Raw genomic sequence first — 26,263 nt, 5'->3', positions numbered from 1 at the left:
TAACCAATATCTTGTTTGCATAAATAACAGTCTCTTTTAGCACCAATAACATCTCAGGCAAACATTCATTACCTTTGTTGACACTCTGAATGCTTTTCAAAATGTCTACCTTTATAGCGCAAAAACAATGTTACAGATCAATATTTACTGTGAATATTGGTACAAAAATCCCAAATAAAATATTAGCAAGCAACATCCTGCACCAAATTTGGGACATAATATATTAATATAATGATCAAGTGGGATTTATGCTGGTACTGCAAGAATGGTTCAGTACTGTTATTCATTAGTATAATGGACCACATTAATAAATCTCAAGAGAAAATTTATATGCTTACCTCCATAATGATTTGGAAAGCCTCTTTAAAAAAAAATTAAAGCTCAAGAAAATAGAAATTGACAGACATTTCCTTAGCATATACACCCCCCTCACACACACACACATGCACATTTCTATTATTTATATTTAATCCAAAGTAATATTAACAATATTCTGGTAACAGGAAACAACTAGAATAGTAGAAATTTGAAAAAAAATAGAAAATCTATCTCTCATTCAAAGGATATGATGGTATTTCTGGAAACCCCTAGTGAGTAATGGCAAACTGAAAAAATAAAAGAACTCAGCAAAGTATCAGGACATAAGGTTAACCTAGAAATCAGTTGATTTCACATAAGCAAAAATAACTATTTAGATAATATAATGGTAGATAATCAGTAATTAAAATAGGTTGATGAACTTTTTAAATGTGGGAACGTGCTTAGAAAGAAATGTGTAAAAGTTGTATGAAGAAAACTTTAAAACAATTCTACAAGATACAAAAATAGATATGAGCAAAGAAAAAAAGCATGCCTTGTATTTGAATATAACTGAGAGCCATAAAGATGTCAGTTTGCTTAATTTATAATTGTAATGTGATCCCAATAAAAATACCAACGAATATTTTTTTCTGGAGTTAGAAAAGTTGATACCAAAGTTCATATGGAAAAATAAGCATATAAGAATAGCTAGGAAAACATAGAAAAGAAAAGCTAAAATAAGGGACTAATCTTACAATATATTAAAATATATTATTAATCCTCTGTAGATAAACTAGTTTGGAACTCACATGTGAATAAACAAACATTAATGGAATAGGACATCAAATCTGGAAAAAGACTCAAGTACACATGAAAATTTAATATGTGATAAAGATGGTATCTAAAATCACTGGGACACAAGTTAAGTTTTTACTCAGTGGTGCTGGGGTAAGTGAATAACCACGTAGAAGAAGATAAAAGTAAATCCATATCTCACACCGCACACAAGGATAAATTTCAAAATGATATAAAAATAAAGTCATGCAATTACTAGAAAGGGTAATTTTCTCTACACCCATACAATCTAACTATGACTTGAAACCCAGATTTGATAAGATTTAATGAAGCTATATTGCTGTCTTCTGGCCTTTAGAAAGAAGTTACTGCATTAACTGAACTGTTGGTTCCCTGTGTATAATGTATCATTTGCCATCAGCTTCTTTCAAGATTGTCTCCTTGCCTTTGGTTTTCAGCAGTTAATCTACGATGTGCCTACTTCCATACTGCAAATTAAATTCCTTTCAGACTCAAACCTACCATACGTAATAACTGTTAACTCTGGACAAAATACAACAAAAATACACGAAGTCACTTAAGAATCATGAATAACTCGCTCAGGATTTCTTGAGGAGTGTGAAGACTTGAAAGAAGAGGCTCACACACAGCAAGTTTCCCCTTGTACAACTTTTATGTGAGAACAGGCCAAAACAGTCACCAAGCAGGGTGGGTAAAACTCCAATATCCATAGTGTGTATAGATTACAGAACAAAGAACAGAATTCCAGGCAATTTCAGCTGCTGGGAAGTCTGGAGAGAGTCCTGAAATGAAGAGTCAGAGTAGAGTAATTTTCAAATTTTGTGAGTGAACTCTAGCCAAGTCTTTGGCTGGCCCTTGAACTATGCATACAAGGAGCAGAATCAAAGTAGTGAACACATATAAAAGAACTGAACTGAGATTTGAGCAGCCTTCCAGGAGAAATAGTTTCCAATTTAATTTCAATCAAATAAATTTCTTTCAGAACAAAAATATCAGACTTTTTCCAAAGTCTCCAAAACATAATATTCACACTTTCCAGGATACGATAAAAATTGACCAAAAAATAATGAACCGGGAAATTGTGACCCATTTTTAAGGAAAAAGATAATGAAAAGAGATGATCTAGATTCTAGAATTAGTAGTCAAGGATTTAAAAGGAGCTGTTATACCTTGTGCAGTGAAGTAAAAAACATACATATATAGGAATACAACAGAATAACATAATATCTGAAGTTTTAAAATCACTGGATGGTTTTACCAACAGAATTAAGATGAGAGAGAAAAAGAGCAGTGAAGTTAAAGATAAACCAATAGACTATATCTCATCAGAAGAAGAATAAGAAATAAGATTGAAAGAAAGCAAACAAAGCTTCAGGGATCTGTGGGACAGTAAGTGGGATGTACATGTGTTTGGAGTCACAGGAGAGGGGAAGATGGGAGAAAAGTATCTGAACATATAATTGCCTAAATTTTGTTTTTCAAATTCAAGAAACTCTGCATCTGCTTTGATCTGGCTTCTAGGAATTTACTCTAAAGATGTATCTCTAATAATATGAAAACACTTATAAAGTTATTAATTATAGCATCATTAATAATTTAAAATATTGGTTACATCTTAATATCAATACATTGGATATTATTTGAAAAATTTTTGAATAAATTTCACCAAGTGATAGCCAACTTTTCTTAAAGATCCAGGTAGTGATTTTTGGCTCATACTGTCTCTGTATCACTTACTTACCTCTGTGTTTGTAACAGTCATAAACAATGTGCCAGCAAATGTGCATGGCTGTGTGTCAATAAAACTTTATTTACAAAAACAGATAAATGAGGACTAGATTTAGCCAGTGGCTCATAATTTATCAAGCTCTGATTTATGTAATGGAGTACTATGCACTTATTTTTTAAGAAAAATTGAGAGACTCTCTGTAAACATATGGAACAATTGTCAAGAGGCCCAATAAGAAGGGCCTAATCAAGGACCATTTGAGTATTAAAATAAATAATGACAATAATAGATTACAACATTTAGAATAAAATACATTCAGAAAATGAATGAATGGCAAGGAAAGAAAGCCTCTTTCTTACAGCATAATGCCAACAAATGAATATGAAAGAATGATGATATTAGAAATATCACTATTTCTTATGGCTATTATTGTAGCCATAATAATAGTTAAATCAGACAAGAATCATTAATGAATGCTAAAACTAGGGTGTATAAAGTTTGGTAAAGAACAAGGTATTTATTTTCATAGATTCAATATATCACCCTAAAAATTGCTTACTGATTACAAAGGGAAAATAATAACTCACAGTAGAAGCCATCCGAATACCATCTTAACCAAGTGATCAAGGTTAACAATACAAATGATGGACAAGATGACATCTTATCTTTCTTGACGAGGAGATATGCACTGAGGAGAGCTTGTCATTTTTATAGTATTCCTACCCAAAATGTATTACTTCAATCTAATGATAAAGCAGTGTCAGATGAACTGAAATTGGGAGACATTTCATAAAATAATTGACCTATCCCTTCAAGATACCAATATCATGGTGAAGACACTCAGAGAAACTGATGAAAGATGAAAGAAGACCAAAGAGATGGCATGTGAATGAAGTGCATGAACCTGGATCGGACCCTGGACCAAACAAACAAAATTGCCAAAAAAGACCTTCTTGGAACAATTTGCAAAATCAGATTAAGTTCTGGAGGTTATACAAGAGAATTTCATAATGTTAAATTTTCTAGTTTTGATAGCTGTATCTGAATATCTTTGCTCTTAGAAAATTCATATTGAGGTATGCGCATGCGTGCTAAGTCTTTTCAGTTGTGTCTGACTCTTTGTGATCCCATGGACTGTAGCCTGCCTGGTTCCTCTGTCCATGGGATTCTTCAGGCAAGAATACTAGAGTGGATTGCCATTTCCTTCTCCAGGGGATGTTCCTGACCCAGGGATTGAACTTGGGTCTCCTGCACTGCAGGTGGATTCTTTACCACTGAGTCACATGGGAAGCCCAACACATCAAGTTGTCATCTTGCAACAACAGGAGGTTCTCAATAAAACTTGCTACTTCTCAACAGAAAAATCTACATATTTGGGGTTTTTGATGATACTTCATCAATTGCATTTGGAATGGAACTCAACTAAATGCACATCATTTTGTTTAAAATGTTGTTTTTAGTTTGAGTGTGTAAATATTAGCTTATTGCTTAGAAATCAAGTCCAAAAATGTTATAATGAGAACTCGGTACTTTCTCTAAAGTTCGGATATTGAAGGAAACTGGATAATCATCACTAGGGGGGTGCTTGTGTTATGACCATATTTTCTAAAAAATTAAACATTTTATCACTATGAAGTTGTCGGTTTACAAACTCGGGAGTTCCTCCAGTGAAATCTGAAAATGGCTCCCCTACACAGAAGGCAAGGAAAGAATGAAGAAAGAGCACACCACTCAATTGGTAGGTGCAGGATTAATAACCAAGTCTTGTCTTGGGGGGCTGCAAGATGAGTAGATCTTTGCATTCACCTGCAAGCATCTCGAACATTTACAGAGCAAACTTGACTGGGCTCAGTCACATATACAGTCCAGGTGATCTCAACAACACATACGATTTCAAGGCTGTTTCCTTGAATTGGGTCTAAGTGTAGGTACTTTCACACATTCCAAGGACAGGAAAGCTGGGAGTCATGCCCTCTTGGGGATCTCCTCTAATAGAATGACCTTCCTTGTCTCTGTCACCAAGATTAGTAATAAGAAGAGGAGTGATTCTGTAAACAAGACAAAATAACACACAAACTAAACTGAAATATGTAGCATTTCCTCAGATGCCAAGTGATGGTAGACAAATAATTTGTTATCAATTCCTAGAAAGAAGGCAGTTCATATTACTGGTGTTATGTGGTAGGAAAAAATGTCAAAGACTGTCACCTCCAATTACTTGGAGGATAATGTACCTAATGAGGTGCTAATTGTAAAGAAGAATTGAAAAAAATGAATGTTCATAGCAAATGTTGGTTACTATTGGCTATATTTGGCAATTTGACAAGAAGGAGATGATCTCTGAACAGTACTGGAAAGTTTGCGAGCAAAATTGAAAAAGAATAGAGTCCTGAAATTCAGAGACCTGTAGAGTTAAAGGCTCCTCTGGTGGCTCAGACGGTAAAGAATCCACCTGCAATGAAGGAGATCTGGATTCAATCCCCGGATCAGGAAGATCCCCTGGAGGAGGGCATGGCAACCCACTCCAGTATTCTTGCCTGGAGAATCCACATGGACAGAGGAGCATGGGTGGGTTATAGTCCACAGAGTCATATGGAGTCAGACACAATTAAAGCAAATTAACAGGCAGGCATGCATGTACATCAGAGTTAAAAAGGCTGTTGCTGGTTTTCATCCTCAAACAGTAAAACTATAAAAGTGAGAAATTATTTGAGCCCCCAAAGACCTATACCTCTCAGCCTTACATGAAGGATCAAGTCAAAGTTGTGGCCACGAGGCTCACTGTTAAAATCCTGATGGATTTAGGTGGCACAGAGTAAAATCTTTCAAGAGCAGGAAATGGCTAAGAGTGTGGGGCTCTCCCTGCACCCTGATCTGTGTTTGGTGTCTGCATTTATAAAAGACAGTGAGGGAATAGGAGAGTCACAGGGGTGAAGATGTCATTGAAATGTGGCAAATCCAAGGAATGTGACTAGAAAAGAATGGCTATGACCACTGGAACACGAAACTTACTAGAATCAAATGGAAAGAAATTTTTTAATTTTCAGAAAATTATCTGCCAAAGGAACTATAAGTCCACAACAGAGCTTAAACTTTAAGCTGCTGCCTCTTTGAAGACCCCCAGCATTTCTGGTGAGTGGCATCAGTTAAACTCTCTGAGTTATATGTATTAACATTTCTATATTTTTGCTTTTATTAATAGATTCTATAAATTTAAATTTTGCTTGTTTGTTTGTTTCAACTTTTGGTGAATGCTTAGACTGGCATTCTCCACTTGAAGATTACATATTGTAAATAAATTCACTCCTATCTTTCTCTAATAAGATTTAGAGGTTTAAAATTACATTCAACTTTAATGCCTTCCATTAATTTTGACAAAGGTGGAGACCGAAATCTTTCACCCAGTTCCATTTATTCAACAGTTCTTCATTTACCCTCTTGAATTAAGATGTCTTCTTTATCATATCATAAAATCTTTAATATATTGAAGTATTTTACTAAACTTTCTCTTATATTCTTCGAAAGCTTCTGTTTTGTTACTATGAATCTATTTGTTGTGAACAAATGAATAGTCAAAACTTATTTAATGTTTAATAGAGGAATATCCTTTCATTTCTTTCTTAAAATGAATTTTCTTACTTTTTTTCACATCTTATTCTTAGAAAAAATAAATAGTAGAGAAAAACCTGTCCTTAGAGAGAAAGACAATATTGAAAATACTACATTCCACCCACTAATCTGTAAATTTTAATACCCATCCCATCACACTCTCAATAAAATTCATTGTATTATTTGAGTTAGGCCTTTGACTCATTTTAAAATTAGGTCTTAGTAAACTTTTACAATTTTCCTTACATAGGTCTTACAGTGCTTGGTGAAATTTATTTCAGTTTATTTTGTGCTTGGTAAAGCTTTTATTATATTTTGACTGGCTATTGCTAGTACATAGGAAAGCTACTGAAGTTTCTATGCTTACCTTTATAACAACATTGTTCCAAACACATTTCTTACTCTGTAGTTCTAAACATTTTCAGCTAAAGATCTTAAAATTTTTACAGTACACAATTATATCATCTGTAAACCAATTGACTTATGTTCCTTTTCAAATTTTTCCTTCATTTATTTATAACGTTTTATTTAGCTTATTATAGAAGTTCTTAGCTAATAATTAATAGTAATGATGGTAACATCTTTGTCTTCTTCCTTACACTTATGTAAACATGTCCAGTATTTCCCCACGTTGGTTTTGTCTGAAGTAGATCTTCTTCACCTTGTCAAAGAATGTACCTGTTTACTAAGCCTTTATGAAAAAAAAAAGTAAGTCAAAAAAAGATGGAATTTTATCAGTTGTGCATTTTTTTTTTTTTAATATTATTTTATTAGTTGGAGGCCAATCACTTCACAACATTTCAGTGGGTTTTGTCATACATTGACATGAATCAGCCATATAGTTACACGTAGTGCATTTTGGATCCACTGAGGGGTAACCCACTCCAGTACTCTCGCCTGGAAACTCCCATGGAAGGAAGAGCCTGGTAGGCTGCAGTCCATGGGATCGCTAAGGGTCGGACACGACTGAGCGACTTCACTTTTCACTTTCATGCACTGGAGAAGGAAATGGCAACCCACTCCAGTGTCCTTGCCTGGAGAATCCCAGGGACGGGGGAGCCTGGCGGCCTGCTGTCTATGGGGTCGCAAAGAGTTGGACACGACTGAGCGACTGAACTGAACTGAACTGAGATGACAATTAGTTTTGAATTTCAGACTTAAAGGATCTTAGAGTTCATTTAATTTTCCACAAATACATTGGCTCATTTTATAGCAAAACTTAAGGTCTAGGCTGTATTTGAATGTGTCCAGTGATAGGAAACTAACTAGTTACCAAGTAACTCCATCCATTCTTGACATGTCTCCATTTATTGAGCTTGAGTGACATTGATCCATAGACCAGCCATCTTCTCAACAGTCTTCTGACTACTTCTAAATCATACATCTGCTCCTCAGTCCACATTTTCAATCTTACTGATAAATGTCATATAATGCCCTTGGCCAGTAGTTTACTGAAACTATTTTAATAATTTATTAAAAGAGAGATTAATTTAGTCAAACATGACTTGTTCTAAGTGAAACCATGGTAATCACAAGTGCTTACAAAATACAAATATGATAATGTTAGAATTTTAGATAGCTATGTTAAGCTCAAATCAAAGAAAACATTAAAATAGGTCACTGTTTTAACTTTTTGTTGTAGTTGTTTAGTCCCTAATTTGTGTCCGACTCAGTTGTGACCCCGTGGACTGTAGCCTGCCAGGTTCCTCTGTGCATGGGATTTCCCAGGCAAGAATACTGGAGTGGGTTGCCATTTCCTCCTCTAGGGGATCTTCTTGACCCAGGGATCAAACCTGCGCCTCCTGCATTGGCAGGCAGATCCTTTACCACTGAGCCACCATTTTAATTCTACTGCTTCTAATACTTAATATAATATAGTTTTAATATCTGCAGTAGAGATTTAAATATAACTGTTATAGCCTTTTTACTTTAAAAATTAAGCAACTGAGGTTCAAAGATCTGGTATCACCTGCAACTATTTCACTCAAACCAGAATTTACAGAGGACCTTTCTTCATAGATCAGGCTTTCTGAAGCTTCCAGGGTGTTATTGTTGGCTTGTTTGTTTTTTCCCCTGTAGATTCTCCCCTGTAAACTCTATGTGCATGAGAAGTCAGGGTTCTGGGTCTCCATGGTTTGAATTATCTACATGAATTTCTGACTAAAGTATTATTTGTAACTGTTGGTCAACTAACCCCAAAGCATTTCCCAGAAAAGCTCTTGTGCCAGTGGCTTCTTATCAACAGCAGCATCTGATAAACAGCAACTGCCTAAAGTCTTCCATGCAGTGCCTTCTTTTTGAGTCATTAGGCATCTACTAAGGTTTTCTCAACCTTTTGTCCCTGATGCCACTAGCAATCTCATTTTCTTTTCCTCTGGGCTCCTGGTTTGAGACCCTCTAGAGGGCAACTCTTCTTCTTGACTTTTCAAAATACTGTGTTGTATTAAAATCAATCAATGAAACAAACTGCATGTATGTATAAGGAGGTAAAAGTCCTCTCTTAATGGCATCTCACCATTTGCCCATTAAGACACACAGCCTGCCTTCATCTCCACATCTCAGACCTACCACTTGGTGTTCTTTTTTTATTAATACCATAAACATATGACATACATACAACATAAACTTGCATAGAAATGTTTTAAGCTCTGTGAAAACTATACTTTCTTCTCTCAACCAACCATTTTTTACTTTTTTTTTTAACTTCATTCCCCAATTTTCTTCATTATTTCAGATCTACTACTAAACAATGCCCCACTTGATTAAAAAAATACATTAATTTGTTGGGAGGTTGTCTTCTTTTTAATGTAATTGAAGAGATAATTGCATAGGTAAGGATAAAATGCAGAAAGTTAGAGATTGAGGAGTGCTTATTAATTATCTCTCTGCTTACTGATTAGTGAAAGAGGCAGAGAGAAATTACATATCCTTTTTGAAATTATACAGTTTCAGTTAGTGGAGTGGTTAGAACAAGTATTTCAGGCTTCCAGTCAAATGCTCTTTCCACTTCATCAGATTATTAAACTCTTTCAGAATCCTCTAATCCTTTGTCCACCACCTTCTCCCTCCTGTGAAAACAGCCCTGGAATTTTTTTGGTCCAGTACTAACTACATTTCAAATAACAGAGAAAAGCATGTCCTATCTTGCAAAATGATAAATTTATGTCACATTATAAGTTTACTGTAATAATTTTTTCAGTGTGAAGGTTGCTACCTGAGAATGAAAAACAGTGTTATAAGAAAAGGCACAAACAGCTCAACTAACTATGACAACACCATTAATTCTGTCTCAATTTTTGTTTTCTAAGTTAGACTAACACTTAAACTAACACCACCAGTCGTTTCTAACTTTTCTTTAGCTCACAGAATTTGAGTCAGTTCAAAATCATTTGATTACTTTCCCCACTATTTTTTTTTTTTTTTGCTGTGTTGTGTCTTCATTTGCGGCACTAGGGGTTTCTGTCTAGTTGGGGCGTCTGAGCTTCTCTTGTTGCACAGAACACAGGCTCTAGAGCATGCGGGCTTAGTAGTTGTGGTGGTTGGGGTCTCTACTTGCTTAGTTGCACTGTGGCATATGGGATTCTAGTTCCCTGACCAGGGGTCAAACCCACATTTCCTGAATTGAAAGGAACCTACATTTCCTGCATTGAAAGGCAGTTTCTTAACCACTGAACCACCAGCTCAGCTCAGTCGCTCAGCCGTGTCCGATTCTTCGAGACCCCATGGACTGCAGCACACCAGGCCTCCCTGTCCATCACCAACTCCCGGAGTTTACCCAAACTCATGTCCATTGAGTCAGTGATGCCATCCAACCATAAGGGAAGTCCTTAAATTGTTTACTATACTTGATGTTCCCAAACAGATTATCTTAGCACTATTTAATTAAACATTTATTAACTAATTCATTCAAGAATGAAAAGTAGTGTTCTTACAGATATTAATCACCACAAACAAATTTCAAGCAGTGAATGTTATCACTATGCATAATTACCAGGCAATAGTAAGAAGTTTAAGCCATGGCTCCACAGGATAAGAAATCCAAAGAGGAGATTCTTAAATCAGGAATAATGTACTTCAGAATGATGGCAATTAGTTTTTCAGGGTAAATGTTGTTTCAGTGGTCAAGACTCTTTTCTTATTTTTTCTGTACTTCACCCATCCATCCATCTATCCATTCATTCATTCCACATACCAGTGACAAATACAGAACCAGACTCTTAGAATACAAGTGGTTCCTGTCTTCTCTGAGTCTTCATTAGTGTACTGGCCAAGTAAAAACTCTAAATCTGTGACCTTTTTTCTCCTCTATTAAGTTCTTTGCTTTCACACTTCCAACATCCACTTTATTGTCCACTTACTTATGGGATGCAAAAGTACCTTTACAACAGTCTTCAATCCTTTTGCAACCCGTTTCTGATCTTTTCATATCTGGCTCCTTGCCCTGTCCATCTCCACTTAGCTAGCACCTGCTTGAAAAGGCCTCTTTAAACCACCTAATAATATTAAGTAGACAGTCTCCAGTTATTATAACATCAACCCGTCTTATTTTTATTGTTACCTTTGTCTCTGAAACTTTTTCATTTGCTTTTTTAATCTCTGTCTCCTTCTCTTCCATTATATCTCTACAAGGGCTGATGTGGGCCTTATCTGGCTAGTTTGCCTCTGAATCCTAAAATGGTGCTTGGAACACAACTGGGATCAATGAAATATTTGTTGAATGAATGAATGGATTCTTAATTAACAATTGCTTGAACTACTACAGTTAGTGATTCATTCTTGTTGAGTAGTTTTTTACTTCACACGTGTATGGAGATTAAGTCATAATTTAAAACTAAGTCTTAAGATTAAAAACAGTTCTGAAATGTGGAAAACATCTGGCAGAGAAGTAATTCTGGCATTTGCAATGATAGAAGAAAAGTTTTTCTCTGAAGTAAGCAGGTTGTTGGCCTCTATTGGTGTTATCGGAAAATGCTGGCCTATTTTGGTTGATTTGCTCAGGAACTGGGACCATCTGGCACTGGGAACACAGAATGCTGTGGATTGTAAAGTGAAGAGTTATCACTTCGGGGGTAGGGAGGGGGAGAGAGAAGGTCCTAAGAAAATGCAGGCAGTATGGAGCAAGGAGAGGCTCCTGTCTTTTAAAACAGTTGGGTTCTTGGTTTTCTTGAGTCTTACTTAAGAGAAGCTTCCTAGAAAGTTCTTCATTTGGATGGTTTCTAAATAAGCAGTCTCTTAGGGCCAAGGGGAAAAAAAGTGTGTATGTGGCTCCACCTACTTGAGGTTCCTCTTGGTTCTGAAAGTTGTGGCTCCACGACAGGCTTCGGCTGCTTTCTGGAACCTCGTTCCGATCCCTTTAAAGGTGGGATCATGACGGAGGGCGCGGGGGAAGAAGGCGGGAGCCGAGGGCTGGAGAGTCTCGGTTGACATAGTAACTCCAGCGCGGTCTCACGGGCTTTCCGCTCTCAGGCTCCACAGCCGCCCGCCGCCCCGGCTGGCCTCGTTCGGCCCGGGAGCCCCGGCCACCTCCTCGAGGGGACCCGGCCCGTCTGCTTGGCGCCCCGCTACGTGGCGACTGCTCCCCGGGCCCGCGGGGCAGCCGCGAGCGGAGCTCAGCCCGCGGGGCGTCTGCGCGCCCAGCCTCAGCCTCGCCCGGGGGGCACCGGGTCCCCGCGGGAATTGCCGAGGCGGCTCGGCCACGAGCGGGACCCCAGCCAGTCAGTCAGTCGGGCGTCCCCGCCATGAACCAAAGCCCGGCCGCGTTCGGGCCCCGGAGGGGCGGCTCTCCCGCTGTGGCGGCCCGGGCTGGCGCGCGGCGCAACGAGAGCCAAGACTACCTGCTCATGGACTCGGAGCTGGGAGACGACGCGCAGCCCCCGCTGCCTGCCTACGGCTACTACCCCTGCCTGTGAGTGCGGGCGCCGCGGGCGTGCGGGCGGGCGGGTCCCTCCCGGGCCCGAGGGGGCCAAGTGCGCCCCGGGAAGCGCGGGGCGCGGGGTCCCGACGCCGCCACAGCCGGTCCGCTCCGTTTCCCCCGCTCCCTCGAGGAGCTCCCTCGTCACGGTCGGGGCAGGGCTGATTCACAGCTGCGTCCCCTGTGGCCCGCCGCTGGGGGTCGATGAGAACTCTCAGGGTCGCGGGCGCAGCTCGGCGCTCCTGCCCGCGGGGGACTCGGGAACCCGCGCGCCCCGCCGGCGCCCTTCAGGAGGCGCCCGCGGGCCCCGGCCGGCCGCCGAGTTAGCAGGCGGCGGAGAAACGCAGCCTCCAGGCTCACCTCCCCGCCGCGCGCACCTCTCACCGAGGGCTCCCGGGGAGGGACCTGTTACAGGTGCGCGCCCGGGAGACTCGGCGTGGGAGAAGCCCTAGAGGGCGGTTGGGGGTGGACTCCGAGTAACTACGAGACCTTATTCAAAAGTCTGGAGGGTTTCTTCTTTTTTTGGAGGGGGGGGGGCGGTTTAGAAGATGGGTGGCAGGGGCGAGCTGAGGGCAGAATAGGGGCGAAGTCTCCCTCCTCCTGGAGGCCTGGGCCCAGAGTGCGGCCGGCAGAGAGCCTGTCTCCCAGCCCCTTTAGTTGACTGTGTCGTTTGGTTTCTTGACACATCGCATCATCTGCATGGGGTTTCCCACGGAAAGCAGTTTTCAGCTGCAGTTTGTAAGCAGCTCTAGTGTGTGTGTGTATGTGTGTGTGTGTGTGTGTGTGTGTGTGTGTGTGTGTGTGTGTGTCTGGGGGCGGAATGGGGGGGCAGGATGGATGGGGACACCTTCAGATCACTGCTCAGGGCTGCCCAGCATCAAGGTCTAGTGTGGATCCTTTTCCCAGGAGGAAGTGACCCTCAGAAGATGCTGCATGTAATTTTCCCCCTAGATAAAAGAAAAAAAAAAAAAAATTGTAACTCCTTCCCTTCATCTGTGTGCTGTACGGTTTGAAAACATTTACTATTCCTTTTTTTTTTTTTCTTTTTTAAAAAATAAAATAGACTTCACATTTCATAAAATTTACCCATTTAATTTGCGTAGTTCAGTGGTGTTTAGTATGTGCACAGAGTTGGGGAAACCATCACCACTATCTATTTCCAGGACATCCTCCCTTAAAGAAATCTTATACTTTAACTTGACGTTAAATTAGAAAATATTACTGTGTCTGTTACTACAGAAATTGTCAAACTTTAATGGACACATGAATTACCTATGGACCTTATTAAAATGCAGATTCTGATTCAGTAGGATCTAGGTGCAGCCAAAATTTCTGCATTTCCAATGGTCTCTGAGAAGATGTGGAGACTGCTGGTCGGTGGAGCACACTTTGAGTAGCAAGGAGATATATCCCAAGAAAAGACAGAAAATAAATCAATTCTGCATACTCTGAATGTAGCTACTTAACAAGTTTGCTTCGAGGGTATGTTTAAAACACATGGATTTTTTTCATTGACTTAGACTTGAGCTTAGCCTTAAGTCTGAGGGTTATGTTTGGTAATGTTACCTGTGAGTAAGTTAAGTAACTTATAAAAGCTATATTGCTTTTTAAAAGTTGTGCTGTTCCATAGACAAAATCTATTTTTTTTTTATCATTTTATCATTCTGTAGTCACTTGTTACTTTGTGGGGAAAATTGATTTTTAAAACTTGTGGATATATATTAGTAGTGAGAGAGACTAAATAAAATACTAATTTCAAGTTGTCCTGAAAAATAACCCTAATGCTTTCTTCAAATTTGGTTTACTTCCTTGTTGATTTATCTAGTTTTTGTATTATCTACTATTTAGAGAAAAAGTATTTTTCTGCAATAAGGAATCCCAGATCATTCTTAATGCATTGGCAACAGAGAGATCAACAGAAATATTTTAATGTGCTTTAGTTCATAATGAGCACCTCCTGTCAGGTCAAACATATGATAGTAAACTTAAGAGTGAGCCATGTTTCTGAGTAAGACTTTAGGCTTGTCCAAATCTATTATTTCCAAAAGGTTCTATAGTAACTTTTCATCACTGTTTACTCTTACAAGGTTTTTATGTTTTTCCTCTTGAATAATCAAGTTACTGAAAAATCTTCACCAGTAAACAGCAGCACTTCACACCTATGATTTATGAGAAAGAATTAAGGAAAATTATTTTCTTCTGGTGGAGGGTACAAATAAGCCCTTCTCTATGCTTTTGACTTATAATTTAAACAATTTCATATATTTTCCTAGAGTAGGAGGCATATTATTTTTGAAAGTTGAAATAACAAGTACACTTTAGGTTTGATTCTTCCATTATCTTAAATTATTCAGGTTTTTCCCTTGTAAGAACAGATTTTTGCAAATTGTCATTTCTGTGATAAGTTCTATGGACTTTTGCTAAAATATTCTTTTTCGTAGTTCACTTTTGTATAAAGATTTTCTTACATATTATTTATGAGGCTTTTACTACTGAAATTTGTGTCTAACTATCTTGCTTGAGAGTAATTACATATTTTCAGGCATTAAGTCCAAGAAGTAACATTTTGAAGTTAGTATTTAGAAGAAAAAGACTCAAATTCTTCCTTTTGTTTCAACTTCTAATTGAAAATAAATGAATACAGTCTATTTTAATCAGTTTGTAATGATGATTAGCAAGAAATGTCCATGTCCTGGGAGGATCCCAGAAATTATGTCACAAAATTCCTTCGTTTAGAATGTAAATATGTCTTTAGTCCATCACTTCTAAACACGGAGAAGAATTCTAGACATAAAGTAGGTTAAGTGTTTCTAAATTCGCAAGATCTGAAACAGTCCCGCTAAAATTCCTGCTTGGAAATGACTGACTGATTACAAACTGCAAACTAAAGCTCCAGCGAAACAGTAGACTGAGGTATTCTGAAACAGACTCTTGGTTACAAACACCTAGCAGTAATGGATAAAATGATTAAAAGGATTTTAACATGGTGCCCAATTTTGCAAAAATAAATAAATAAGTAAAAGTGATTACTATTTGCCAAAAGCAAGTAAGTTAAAAGCCAGAGGATACCCTGGGAACTGATGCTGTGGTTGCCCCAGGGTTTAGAGGTTTGGGTGACCAGAAAGTTGGAGTCTAATGTCCATTTGAGGTAGAGAGAAGCTAAGGCCTTGGCCCCATAAGAGGCAGAGAGTTGGAATTGAGGCATCCTTAGCCCCTGCTTAAAACTAGGACCCTATATTAGTGAAAATTTAGCCTAGAACAATATGCTGTCAGCACAGAGTGAGAAGAAAAAACTTTATCAACAAGAGGAAAAGAAATCTTCCTCTAAGAATTTCATTCTTCAGGCCTGCACATCATGTGACTTTGTTTTGCTTTTGCTTTTTATACCACCTAACTGACCTAGAAATCTTCAAATTGAAAAATACCCCTGAGGCTCCTAGAAGAGTAAAACAGAAAACCATTCTGAAAGTACAGTAGTAACCATCTAGACTGCTAAGGATTTTCAGGAAAACAGCAAGCCCTGCTAAAGATATGACCGCTGTAATACATGATGAAACACGCAAGGAAACAATCCACTAAACAAAAGTTAGCAGACAGTACAATCCCTGAGAGAGAGAGTTAACATGACACCTAACATCAGTATTAGATCCTTAAAAACTTGAGATCATATTGCAGCATAAAACAGATTATATAAATATCTACAGTTTTGAGGGCTTCCCTGGTGGTTTAGGCAGGTGCAAGCATCTGCCTGCAATGCAAGGGACCCAGGTTTGATCCCTGGGTTGGGAAGATCCCCTGGAGAAGGGAATGGCTCCCCACTCCAGTATTCTTGCCTGGAGAATTCCATGGACAGAGGACCTTGACAGTATAAAAGAAGATATTAAGCCCTAACAAAGAATAAGTTACTAAAACACACACACACACACACACATAGAAAACCTGTAAATGAAAAATACAATTTTGAAATAAAAACAATGGAAGAGTTAAAAGTGCAGACTAGTCATGGTATAATTGATAGTAATACCTAGAATACAGAGATATAAATAAGTGGAAAATATAAACATTAAGGCAAGAATTCTAGAAGGAGAAAATAAAGAGAATGAGGGCAAGGCAATATTTGAATAGATAATGGGTGATAATTTTTCAGAAGTGATTAATTCTCATGTTTATGAAGTACAAGAATATTAGTGTGATTCAGAAACATAAACTCATTTAAATGCATCATATTGAAATTGCAGAACACTAAAGAAGAAACATTAAAAATGAACCAAAATATGAGAGATTTGAATAAGTTTTAAAATTCAAAATATGGAAATGTACTCATACTGTATCTTGATACCTAGGTTATGCAATGTGTAGCTTGTGAGAACCATGATTTTCTTTTATGTAAAGCAGTTTTTAATCTCTAGTTATTAATGTAGTTTCTTTTATTTTTTTAATACAAAGTCACTGCTCCATTACTGGTAGAATCTGTTTAAACGTGGATACAGACAAAAAGGGATTCCAAGGGTCATTAAATCATGGTCTCAGAAAAAACCCAAAGAGATTCTTTAATTCACATGATAAAACAAAAATGACCTTTTAAAGAAATGTTTTAATGGATCACAGACCTTTTAAAATTGTTATTGACCTCAGAATGGTTTTGGACGAAACCTGTCTAATGAGCCCAAGGATCCAGACTATGAACTCCTGATTTAAGAGTGGTAACCTAATATCAGAGACCACAGATAAATAGAATCCCCCCCATCTAGCCATCTTTTTTCCAGGCAAAATTATGTATTAATAAGGAAATGAAAAATTCAGGCTGCAGCCTGGAAAATGTTTTTCTGACATTAACTGTTGACAGAGTACAGTACATGACTCTCTTGAAGTTTGATTGAAGTTAGGGCATGGATATAACTTCAGTCAAGCTTCAAGAGAAGTTTGCAATGCAGGAGGCCCCAGTTCGATTCCTCTGTTGGGAAGATCCACTGAAGAAGGGATAGTCTACCCACTCCAGTATTCTTGGTCTTTCCTGATGGCTTAGCTGGTAAAGAATCCACCTGAAATGTGGGAGACCTGGGTTCAATCCCTGGGTTGGGAAGATCCCCTGGAGAATTCCACGGACTGTATAGTCCATGGTGTCGCAAAGAGGTGGACATGACTGAGGACTTTCACTTTCTTTCAGAGTATCCATCAAACCTATGAATCACATTACATTTTTATATGCTTGTTATGCCTCCATCATTTTTGCCTCCATATGTCTGATAAATAAATTTATTCAAACATCTATTTTACTTTTCTACACTTCTTTGCTCACATATCTGTTTCTACCAGACTATGCCTCCAGAGGTGGGGCTGTCCATTCCTCTACACTTAGCAGAGTGTCTAGCAAAGAGAAGGTATAAATTAATTTATTCCTCAATGGAGACATGGTACTGTCCTTGGTGTTTATTCTGATAAAGAATAAAGTGATGCTGGCTCTTTTCATAAAATAGCATCTGAGTCCTTTAAGGAAGGTAAAAGAGTGAATGTCCACATAGAAGGAGATACCCAGATCTTCTATTCCAGCTGCTTGTTCCTGGAGATTCACCCTCTTCTGTGCCATAGCACTGCTTACCTTTTAGCCCTAGTGCCAGGCTCTTCTCTTCACTTTCCTTCCGCTCACCTGAGGTAAGGCTGTATCGTTATCACTACTTGTCAAATGCTTAGGGATAACAAATGAGAATTAAAACAGAGAGACAAACTCCCAGCTGGCTGTGACTGTCTTTCCCCTCATTTGTGAAGCTTCTTAAGGACTGACCGCTCCCTGACTCCAAACTTCATCCAATTGGCAGAGAGTATTCTCCCCCAACTCCCCAAGACCATCCCCAAACAATCTAACTCTTAATAGTCAGTCTTAGCCCAAATGGATTGGAGGAGGCAATGCCACCCCACTCCAGTACTTTTGCCTGGAAATCCCATGGATGGAGGAGCCTGGAAGGCTGCAGTCCATGGGGTCGCTAAGAATTGGATATGACTGAGTGACTTCACTTTCACTTTTCACTTTCATGCATTGGAGAAGGAAATGACCACCCACTCCAGTATTCTTGACTGGAGAATCCCAGGGACAGGGGAGCCTGGTGGGCTGCCGTCTATGGGTTCACACAGAGTTGGCCACAACTGAAGCGACTTAGCAGCAGCAGCAGCAGCCCAGATGGATAAAGGAATACCACCCTCTCCCTTTATCCAGTGTAGCATATGCCTTTCAAACTCCATTTGTTTTTCTAGTTTCTTCTTTCTTCTTTCCTGGATCATTGACATTAGGTGTGTCTAATCCTTTAACAGAGACCCCACCACTTAACCCCACAGGTATGACTTCACTCTTGGGCCCCAGGGGCAGTTACCTGAGAACACAGCCACCCAGCAGCTGTAAAAGGGATTTACAAATAAAATCAAGGGGCTCATTTCCTCATAAAAACACACTTATCAAGTGAAAAATAAAACCCATCAAAAGGAGTATGTGTGATATCATGATTCTTTATGATATCACAAACATATGTAGTTGTTTAGAATTCAGAGAATCTTATGTATATATTATGTCCTTTGAAAAAAAAATAGCATCCATAACCATAAAGCAAAAACCTGGATTTTGGTTAAGAGTTTGCAGTTTGGAAGCTGCAAAGCAAGTGTGAAAATCACCTATGGCTCTGCTTCCTCTTCTTCATTTAGCAATCTGCATCTCCTCTAGCTGCCGTTTGGGTTAATGGTGGATCTCTTTCAGTTGACCACTTTTCAGGATTATGTTCTGCCTGACAGAAACCACATATTTTGTTTCTAAATCTCCCTGGATTGAAGTAATCAACATCTGCTGATAACAGTTTATTATCATGAAACATTATTAGGGTCTCAGCACTGTGAGTTGTGGAGTTATTGCTGGATGTGCTGAAATGCACACACTTGTTCTGTAACAGAATGTTTACCTCTAGGAAGACCTTGCATAATTTTTTTTTCTCTAGAAAGTTATGTTCCTTGAGTTTTAAGAAGTAAGTTAATTTCATAAGGCAATTCATCTTTGCCTCCTAGAGAGTAAATCATAAAAGGAACACATTTTCTTGAGCCCATTCTTCGTTTTCTGCCTCTGTCATAAAAAAATGCTAAATATAATTGTATCCAGTTGGATAAAATTACCATTTGTGATTGCTCTTTGTTTATGAGTCATCTGCTGGGTTTTAGTACATGGAGAAGTGCTCATCTGTATGCCAAATTTCAGTTAAACTTTGATATCTAAAACTTGGTATGCTGTTGAAGACCCTTAAGCAGTTGGAATGGATTGAATCACATTTCTTACAGAATGTCCATTTGGAGCAGGGTATAGAAATGATACATGCTGTTACAATGAAACAATGACACCCAAACAACACGTGTAGTTGCAGCTTAATTGTTCTCAGCCCCATTCTAGTAAGTCAGATGGGACAAAGAGGAGCAATGGTGTTGACTGGAGTTATTTCCAGGCTCAGGCAAGTTGCTGTTTCTGTGGAGGACTAATCTGTAAACTATTTACATATATTTTGAGGGACTACCATTTTTTGAATACCTACTCTGTAGCAGATCCTTTTCTAATTGTCATACAAATATAATTTGCTTTTCAAGGCAACCACTTGGCTATTTTTAATGTCCATTTTATAGATGACCCATGCTGAAGTTTAGAGATGCTAGACAATGTTTGGAAAGTTACATAGCTGGCAAATTGTTGTCAATTGGGCAATAACCAAATGCACTTTAGATAGTGCAGGCTGTAGCTCATGGAGGAATGGCTGGCTGGTTGCAGAGTCTCCTCTCAGCATCCCATATAATCATGCCTGCTCCCAGCACAGCTGGCTATGTTGTGAGTGTGCTCTGGGAGTGCACACTCATCGCTCCTTCTCATCTCTTCTTTGATAGGCACTTGAGAAGCCACAGGTTGGCTCTGATGCACTGAACCAAGATTCCTGACCTGTGATCCTTTTATCTAAGTTATACTCTGGCAAGAGGAGAAGACAGGAAGAAAGGTTATGAATAGCAGGAATAAGTATGTTTCACTTCTCCCTCTTCTCTCTGTTGAAATCTTAATCACCTATGAAGGTCAAGCTTTATATTCCCCTAATTCATTACTCTGTTTATTCATTCATCTTTGACCTTATGTGATTATGTCGCATATTAATAACAATAGCAACTAGATTTATTAGGGGTTTCTATGTGCTAGGCCCTCTTCTAAGTGCTTTATAGCCTTTAATACTTTAGCAAATCTGTGAGATATGCACTTTTATAATCACTGTTTAACTGATATTTTATTGATAAGAAAAAAAAAAAACACAGTAATGAGAGGGTAACTTGCCAAGGATTACACAGCCAGTAGTTGACAGAAAGAAAGGAAAGAACAGAAGATTCTTTTTATCACTTATCTAGACAAACAGTGAAACTAGGTTTTAAATAACTGTCAATCTTTGCCACCAAAGGAAGATTAATAATGCATTAAAGCTAGGTAATCTGTAAATTACTTACTAATTTTGGTCCATAAGCTGATTATGACACTTTAAAGGTTACAAAAGATGAAACTTTCTTTTGGTCTTGATTTCTATCAAGTGGATAAATTGCTTCTATGCTATAAAACAGGTTGTATCAGAAAAACTGACCTGACTCAACTGGTAGTGCGATACTGTGGATTTATTTCATTGCAAGGATTTGCATAATTTTTAAAGCATTTTACATGGTATTCATATGAAAGTATATATTGCCAGAAATCAATTATAGCATGAATAGCTATGTTAAGATTGATTGCCTTTTCAAGGCAGATTTCATGTTTGGTTACAGAAACTCTGCTTGTAGCATAAAGAGCATTTTGTCCTGACTTGTGTGGGTCAGCACAAAACCCTTGCACAAAACTGGGGAGAGTTCTCTTCATGGGAATTACTAAGAAAATTATCTTGAAAGTTACAATAAGAATTAGAAATGATGTGATTTTTAAAACTCTTTTAAGGTTTCTTTTAGGCAGTTGAACTGTTATAGTAATAATACAAATAAGTTTTATCTACGTTAACCTTTTTGAAACAGAATTTTGAATTGAATAGGTTGAACAGCTATGAACAGCTATGGTCTATGAACAGCTGATTCCTGAACTGGAATCCTTACAGAGGAGCCTGTAAGAATCCTCTCCTCTCCCCAGGAAAATGTTTTCTGTAGGACCCCTTTTCTTGGAGGAGCATTCAGGGCCAGACACAGTATTCTTTCTTGAAAAATGCATTCATTTATTTGAATGAGTATTTATTAAGCTCCTTTAATGGGCCAGGTACCATATTAGAGAACTCTGGATATCATATTTCACAGAGTCCAAGGTTCTATCAATTTTAATCTATCCTGATGTTTTATATGCCTCTGAAAAGCAAGAAAAGATGATATCAATTAAATTATACCTTAGATTTTTATATGATGACTATTGAACTGTATCTTTATACTTAATTATGGGCTTCCCTGGTGGCTCAGTGGTAAAGAATCCGCCTGCAGTGCAGGAGATGTGAGTTCAATCCCTGGGTCAGGAAGATCTCCTGGAGAAGGAAATAGCAACTCACTCCAGTATTCTTGCCTGGGAAATCCCGTGGACAGAAGAGCCTGGTGGTCTACAGTCCATGGGATTGCAAAGAGTCAGACATGACTTAGTGACTAAACAAGAACAAGGTATAGGTTTGGGTCATATATAACTCTTATGCACATATGAAAAAAGAAAGTCTAAACAAAATGAATTTAGTTAAAGTTCTAATAAAGCTTCTTCACATTAAGAGACGAACTTTCCTGAGTCATTTTCAACTCAGGATTTTCAATATCTATGTTTCTCCACACAGTGTTATCCTCTGTGCCAAAAAGACATTGGTGATGCAGCATTTCTTTAAAGAATCCAAAGAAACCAAAGCTTTTGTTTTTAGGCAGTTAAGCTGACTTTGCAATTATATGTGTTTGGTGGTTGTGTCCAACTCTGCAACCCCGTGGACTGCAGCATGCCAGGCCTCCCTGTCCTTCACTGTCTCCTGCAATTTGCTCACATTCATGTCCATTGATTTGGTGATGCCATCCAACCATCTCATCCTTTGTTATCCCCTTCTCCTGCTATCAATCTTTCCCAGCATCAGGGTCTTTTCAAATGAGTCAGCTCTTCGCATCAGGTGGCCAAAGTATTGGAGCTTCAGTTTCAGCATCAGTTTTTCCTAGTGAATCTTCAGGGTTGATTTCCTTCAGGATGGACTGGTTTGATCTCCTTGCTGTTCAAGAAACTCTCAAGAGTCTTCTCCAGCACCACACTTTGAAAGCATCAATTCTTCAGCGCTCAGCCTTCTTTATGGTCCAAATCTCACATCTGTACATGACTACTGGAAAATCCATAGCTTTGACTAGATGAACCTTTGTCATCAAAATGATGTCTTTGCTTTTTAATACACTGTCTAGATTTATCATAGCTTTTCTTCCAAGGAGCAGATGTCTTTTAATTTCATGACTGCAGTCATCATCAGCAGTGGCTTTATAATTATATAGAGCTAGACTATTTTGACCCAGCAGTTCTTGAGTGTTGCTGAACACATGTGATTCACAACCATTTCCCTCACCGATACACATGTGCACATACAAACACATATTAGTTTTTTTGGGCTTGAAAAGTATGCTTAGCTACTGTTTCCAAGGTTTATTTTCAAGCCACTGTCATCCATTTTGCAATTTTGGAGCCATTTGTTTTCATTCTTACACAGATGCTGGCAATGGAAAACTATCATGGTAATAATTGATATTTGGCTAGCAGCAATTTCAAGAAGGCTTATATGATGACATGTTGTCTTCCAGAGAAGTTAAAGTGGGAGAAATATATGTTCTAGAATCAATGAAATTTAATTTTTGGTGTGCTAGACTTGGGGTAAATGAAAGCAGGTGAGATAGGAAAGTTTATAAGGCAGACAGTACGTTTTATTATCTGTCCAGAATTTGAGAGTTTTAAGTTTTAATCTCTACCTCACTTTAAAACACAGGTAAGACCACACCAATCTTGTTTGATCCTAACAGCAAACTTGTGTGATAGGTAGTATCATTTCTACTTGTAAATAAGGAAACAAGTTCAGAAAAGTTAAGTAATGTGTCTAAGAATTTATAGCTCTTAAAAAGTTGAGCTTGTGTTTGAACTCATATTTGACTGTTTCATTTGTTCGTTTGTTCACTTTTCACCTTCACTCTCTGAACTTCTTCCCCCACTGGAATGGCAGCTCTGTGAGGGCAGGATACAGTCTGTAAACGTTGAGTAGCATTTGTCAGGGACTCAGTAAATATTTGATGGGTGAATGAATACAAAATCTTCCTTATACAAATTGATTCCAGTTGATTGGCCTTACCTCTAAAATTCTTTTTTTTTTCTGGGTTTCACACAGTTATGTGAGACTTTGCCTTTAGGGTACCATGTTTTCATCTTAGTCTTTTCAAGAATACTACAGTATTAGAGTCTTGTATTCTTGTAGCTTCAGTCATTTAATGAATTCTAAGAGTTTTGTGATATATATTTTATTTGATCTCTAAAATTGTGCTTGTTAAATATTTTTAAATAATTTTACAAATAAGAAAATATGAATATAATCCAGTTTCTTTACATTATGTTGATAGACCATTCATGGGGATTAATCTTTTTTGTTTTTACTATAATGGCAAGAGGAAAGTTACTTGAGTTTCTTTTTGTTTAAGTTGAAAAAGTTTATGAAAACTGAACTTCCTGAGACTAAAGCTCATTGCTTTCAGGAAAGTTTTAAATACATAAATTGAAAAAAAAAAAATCCAGCTCACAATCGAGGAAATCATGATTAAATAAAATGATCTAAAAATTACATGTTAATTTTAATGCAACTTTAATTGAATCACATTGTGCCTGGGCAAAACTTACAATGTCATTTAGTTGATTTCATAGCAATATGTCTTCTTAAAATTTGATCGGTTATTCTCAAATTATATTGCAATCTATCTTACACTCAGACTTAGACAGCTTCCTTGGTCTCTTTCTTATATGTAAGAATCTGATATACCCTCAACAGAATAGTGTTGCACACTGACTAATGTGAACACAGAAAAAATGTCAGCAGCCTTTTGTCTAAACATGCACCAGATGATGGGGATTAAAAAATGCTTTTATCAGCTTTTCCGGTAAGCAGCCTGAGCTGACCCTTAAAAATGGTGCGCTATTCACTTGACCCAGAAAACCCCACAAAATCATGCAAATCAAGAGGTTCAAATCTTCGTGTTCACTTTAAGAACACTTGTGAGACTGCCCAGGCCATAAAGGGTATGCATATCCGAAAAGCCACCAAGTATCTGAAGGATGTCACTTTAAAGAAGCAGTGTGTGCCATTCCGTCGTTACAATGGTGGAGTTGGTAGGTGTGCACAGGCCAAACAGTGGGGCTGGACGCAGGGTCGATGGCCCAAAAAGAGTGCTGAATTTTTACTACACATGCTCAAAAATGCAGAGAGTAATGCTGAACTTAAGGGCTTAGATGTAGATTCTTTGGTTATTGAGCACATCCAAGTGAACAAAGCCCCCAAGATGCGGTGCAGCACTTACAGAACTCACGGTCGGATCAACCCCTACATGAGCTCTCCCTGCCACATTGAGATGATCCTTACTGAAAAAGAACAGATTGTTCCTCAACCAGAAGAGGAGGTTTCACAGAAGAAAAAGATGTCCCAGAAGAAACTGAAGAAACAAAAACTTATGGCCCACGAATAAATGCCGCAGAAAATAAATGCAAATAAAATTTAAAAAAAATGTTTCTATCAGTGGTTTAGTAATCTGGCTATATATTAGACTCAGTTCAATTCAGTTCAGTCGCTCAGTTGTGTCTAATTTTTTGGGACTCCATGGACTGCAGCACACCAGGCTTCCCTGTACATCACCAACTCCCGGAGCTTACTCAAACTCATGTCCATCGAATTGGTGATGCCATCCAACCATCTCAACCTCTGTCATCCCCTTCTCCTCCCACCTTCAATCTTTCCCATTATCGAGGTCTTTTCAAGTGAGTCAGCTCTTCACAGCAGGTGGCCAAAGTATTAGAGTTTCAGTTTCAGCATCAGTCCTTCCAATGAATTTTCAAGACTGATTTCCTTTAGGATGGACTAGTTGGCTTTCCTTGCTGCCCAAGGGACTCTCAATAGTCTTCTCGAACACCACAGTTCAAAAGCATCAGTTCTTCAGTGCTCAGCTTTCTTTATAGTCCAACTCTCACGTCCATACATGACTACTGGAAAAACTATAGCTTTGACTAGATGGACCTTTGTTGGCAAAGTAGTGTCTCTGCTTTTTAATATGCTGTCTAGGTTGGTTGTAACTTTTCTTCCAAGGAGCAAGTATCTTTTAATTTCATGGCTGCAGTCACCATCTACAGTGATTTTGGAGACCCCAAAAGTAAAGTCTGTCTCTGTTTCCATTGTTCCCCATCAATTTGCCATGAAGCAATGGGACCAGATGCCATGATCTTAGTTTTCTGAATGTTGAGTTTTATTTTTTAAAAATACAGGTTCCCTAATAGTTATGAGAACCCAAATAAATCAGTATTTCTGGGTTGGGGGGTGATATGACCTAGGATTAATACTTTTTAAAAATTTCCCCAGTTGATTCAAATCGTAGTCAGTTTTTTACCTATTGTTTTAGCTGCTTTAGATTCACTATGAAAACCAGTTAAGAACTAAACCTAATTTCAATCAAGAAAACCATTATTGTGTATTCATCCATGCAAAAATATGAGATTGAAATTAATTTTTCTACCTAAGATCCACTGATCAATCATAATCAAATAAATTGAAAACAGTATATTTTAATGTGGCAAATTTTCATCAAGTACCTGCTATATGTAAGGTGCTATTCTTGATATATTTAGAAGAACA

General features: G+C 38.2%; 1 protein-coding gene across 2 annotated transcripts in view; it reads left to right on the top strand.

The window, feature by feature from the left end:
* The first annotated feature begins 11,761 nt into the window (after positions 1–11,761).
* The window catches only part of TRPC6 (transient receptor potential cation channel subfamily C member 6), a 143,344-nt gene continuing 128,842 nt past the window's right edge, over positions 11,762–26,263 (top strand). For both annotated transcript variants that reach the window (XM_065944154.1, XM_065944153.1), the window contains exon 1: positions 11,762–12,359. In XM_065944154.1, coding sequence (XP_065800226.1) covers positions 12,193–12,359 — 167 coding nt within the window. In that variant the 5' untranslated portion in view covers positions 11,762–12,192. The remainder of the gene's footprint in view (positions 12,360–26,263) is intronic.

The sequence above is a fragment of the Muntiacus reevesi genome, chromosome 9 (assembly GCF_963930625.1).
Source record: "Muntiacus reevesi chromosome 9, mMunRee1.1, whole genome shotgun sequence".
Lineage (NCBI taxonomy): Eukaryota > Metazoa > Chordata > Mammalia > Artiodactyla > Cervidae > Muntiacus > Muntiacus reevesi.
This window is presented reverse-complemented; position numbering and strand designations above follow the sequence as displayed.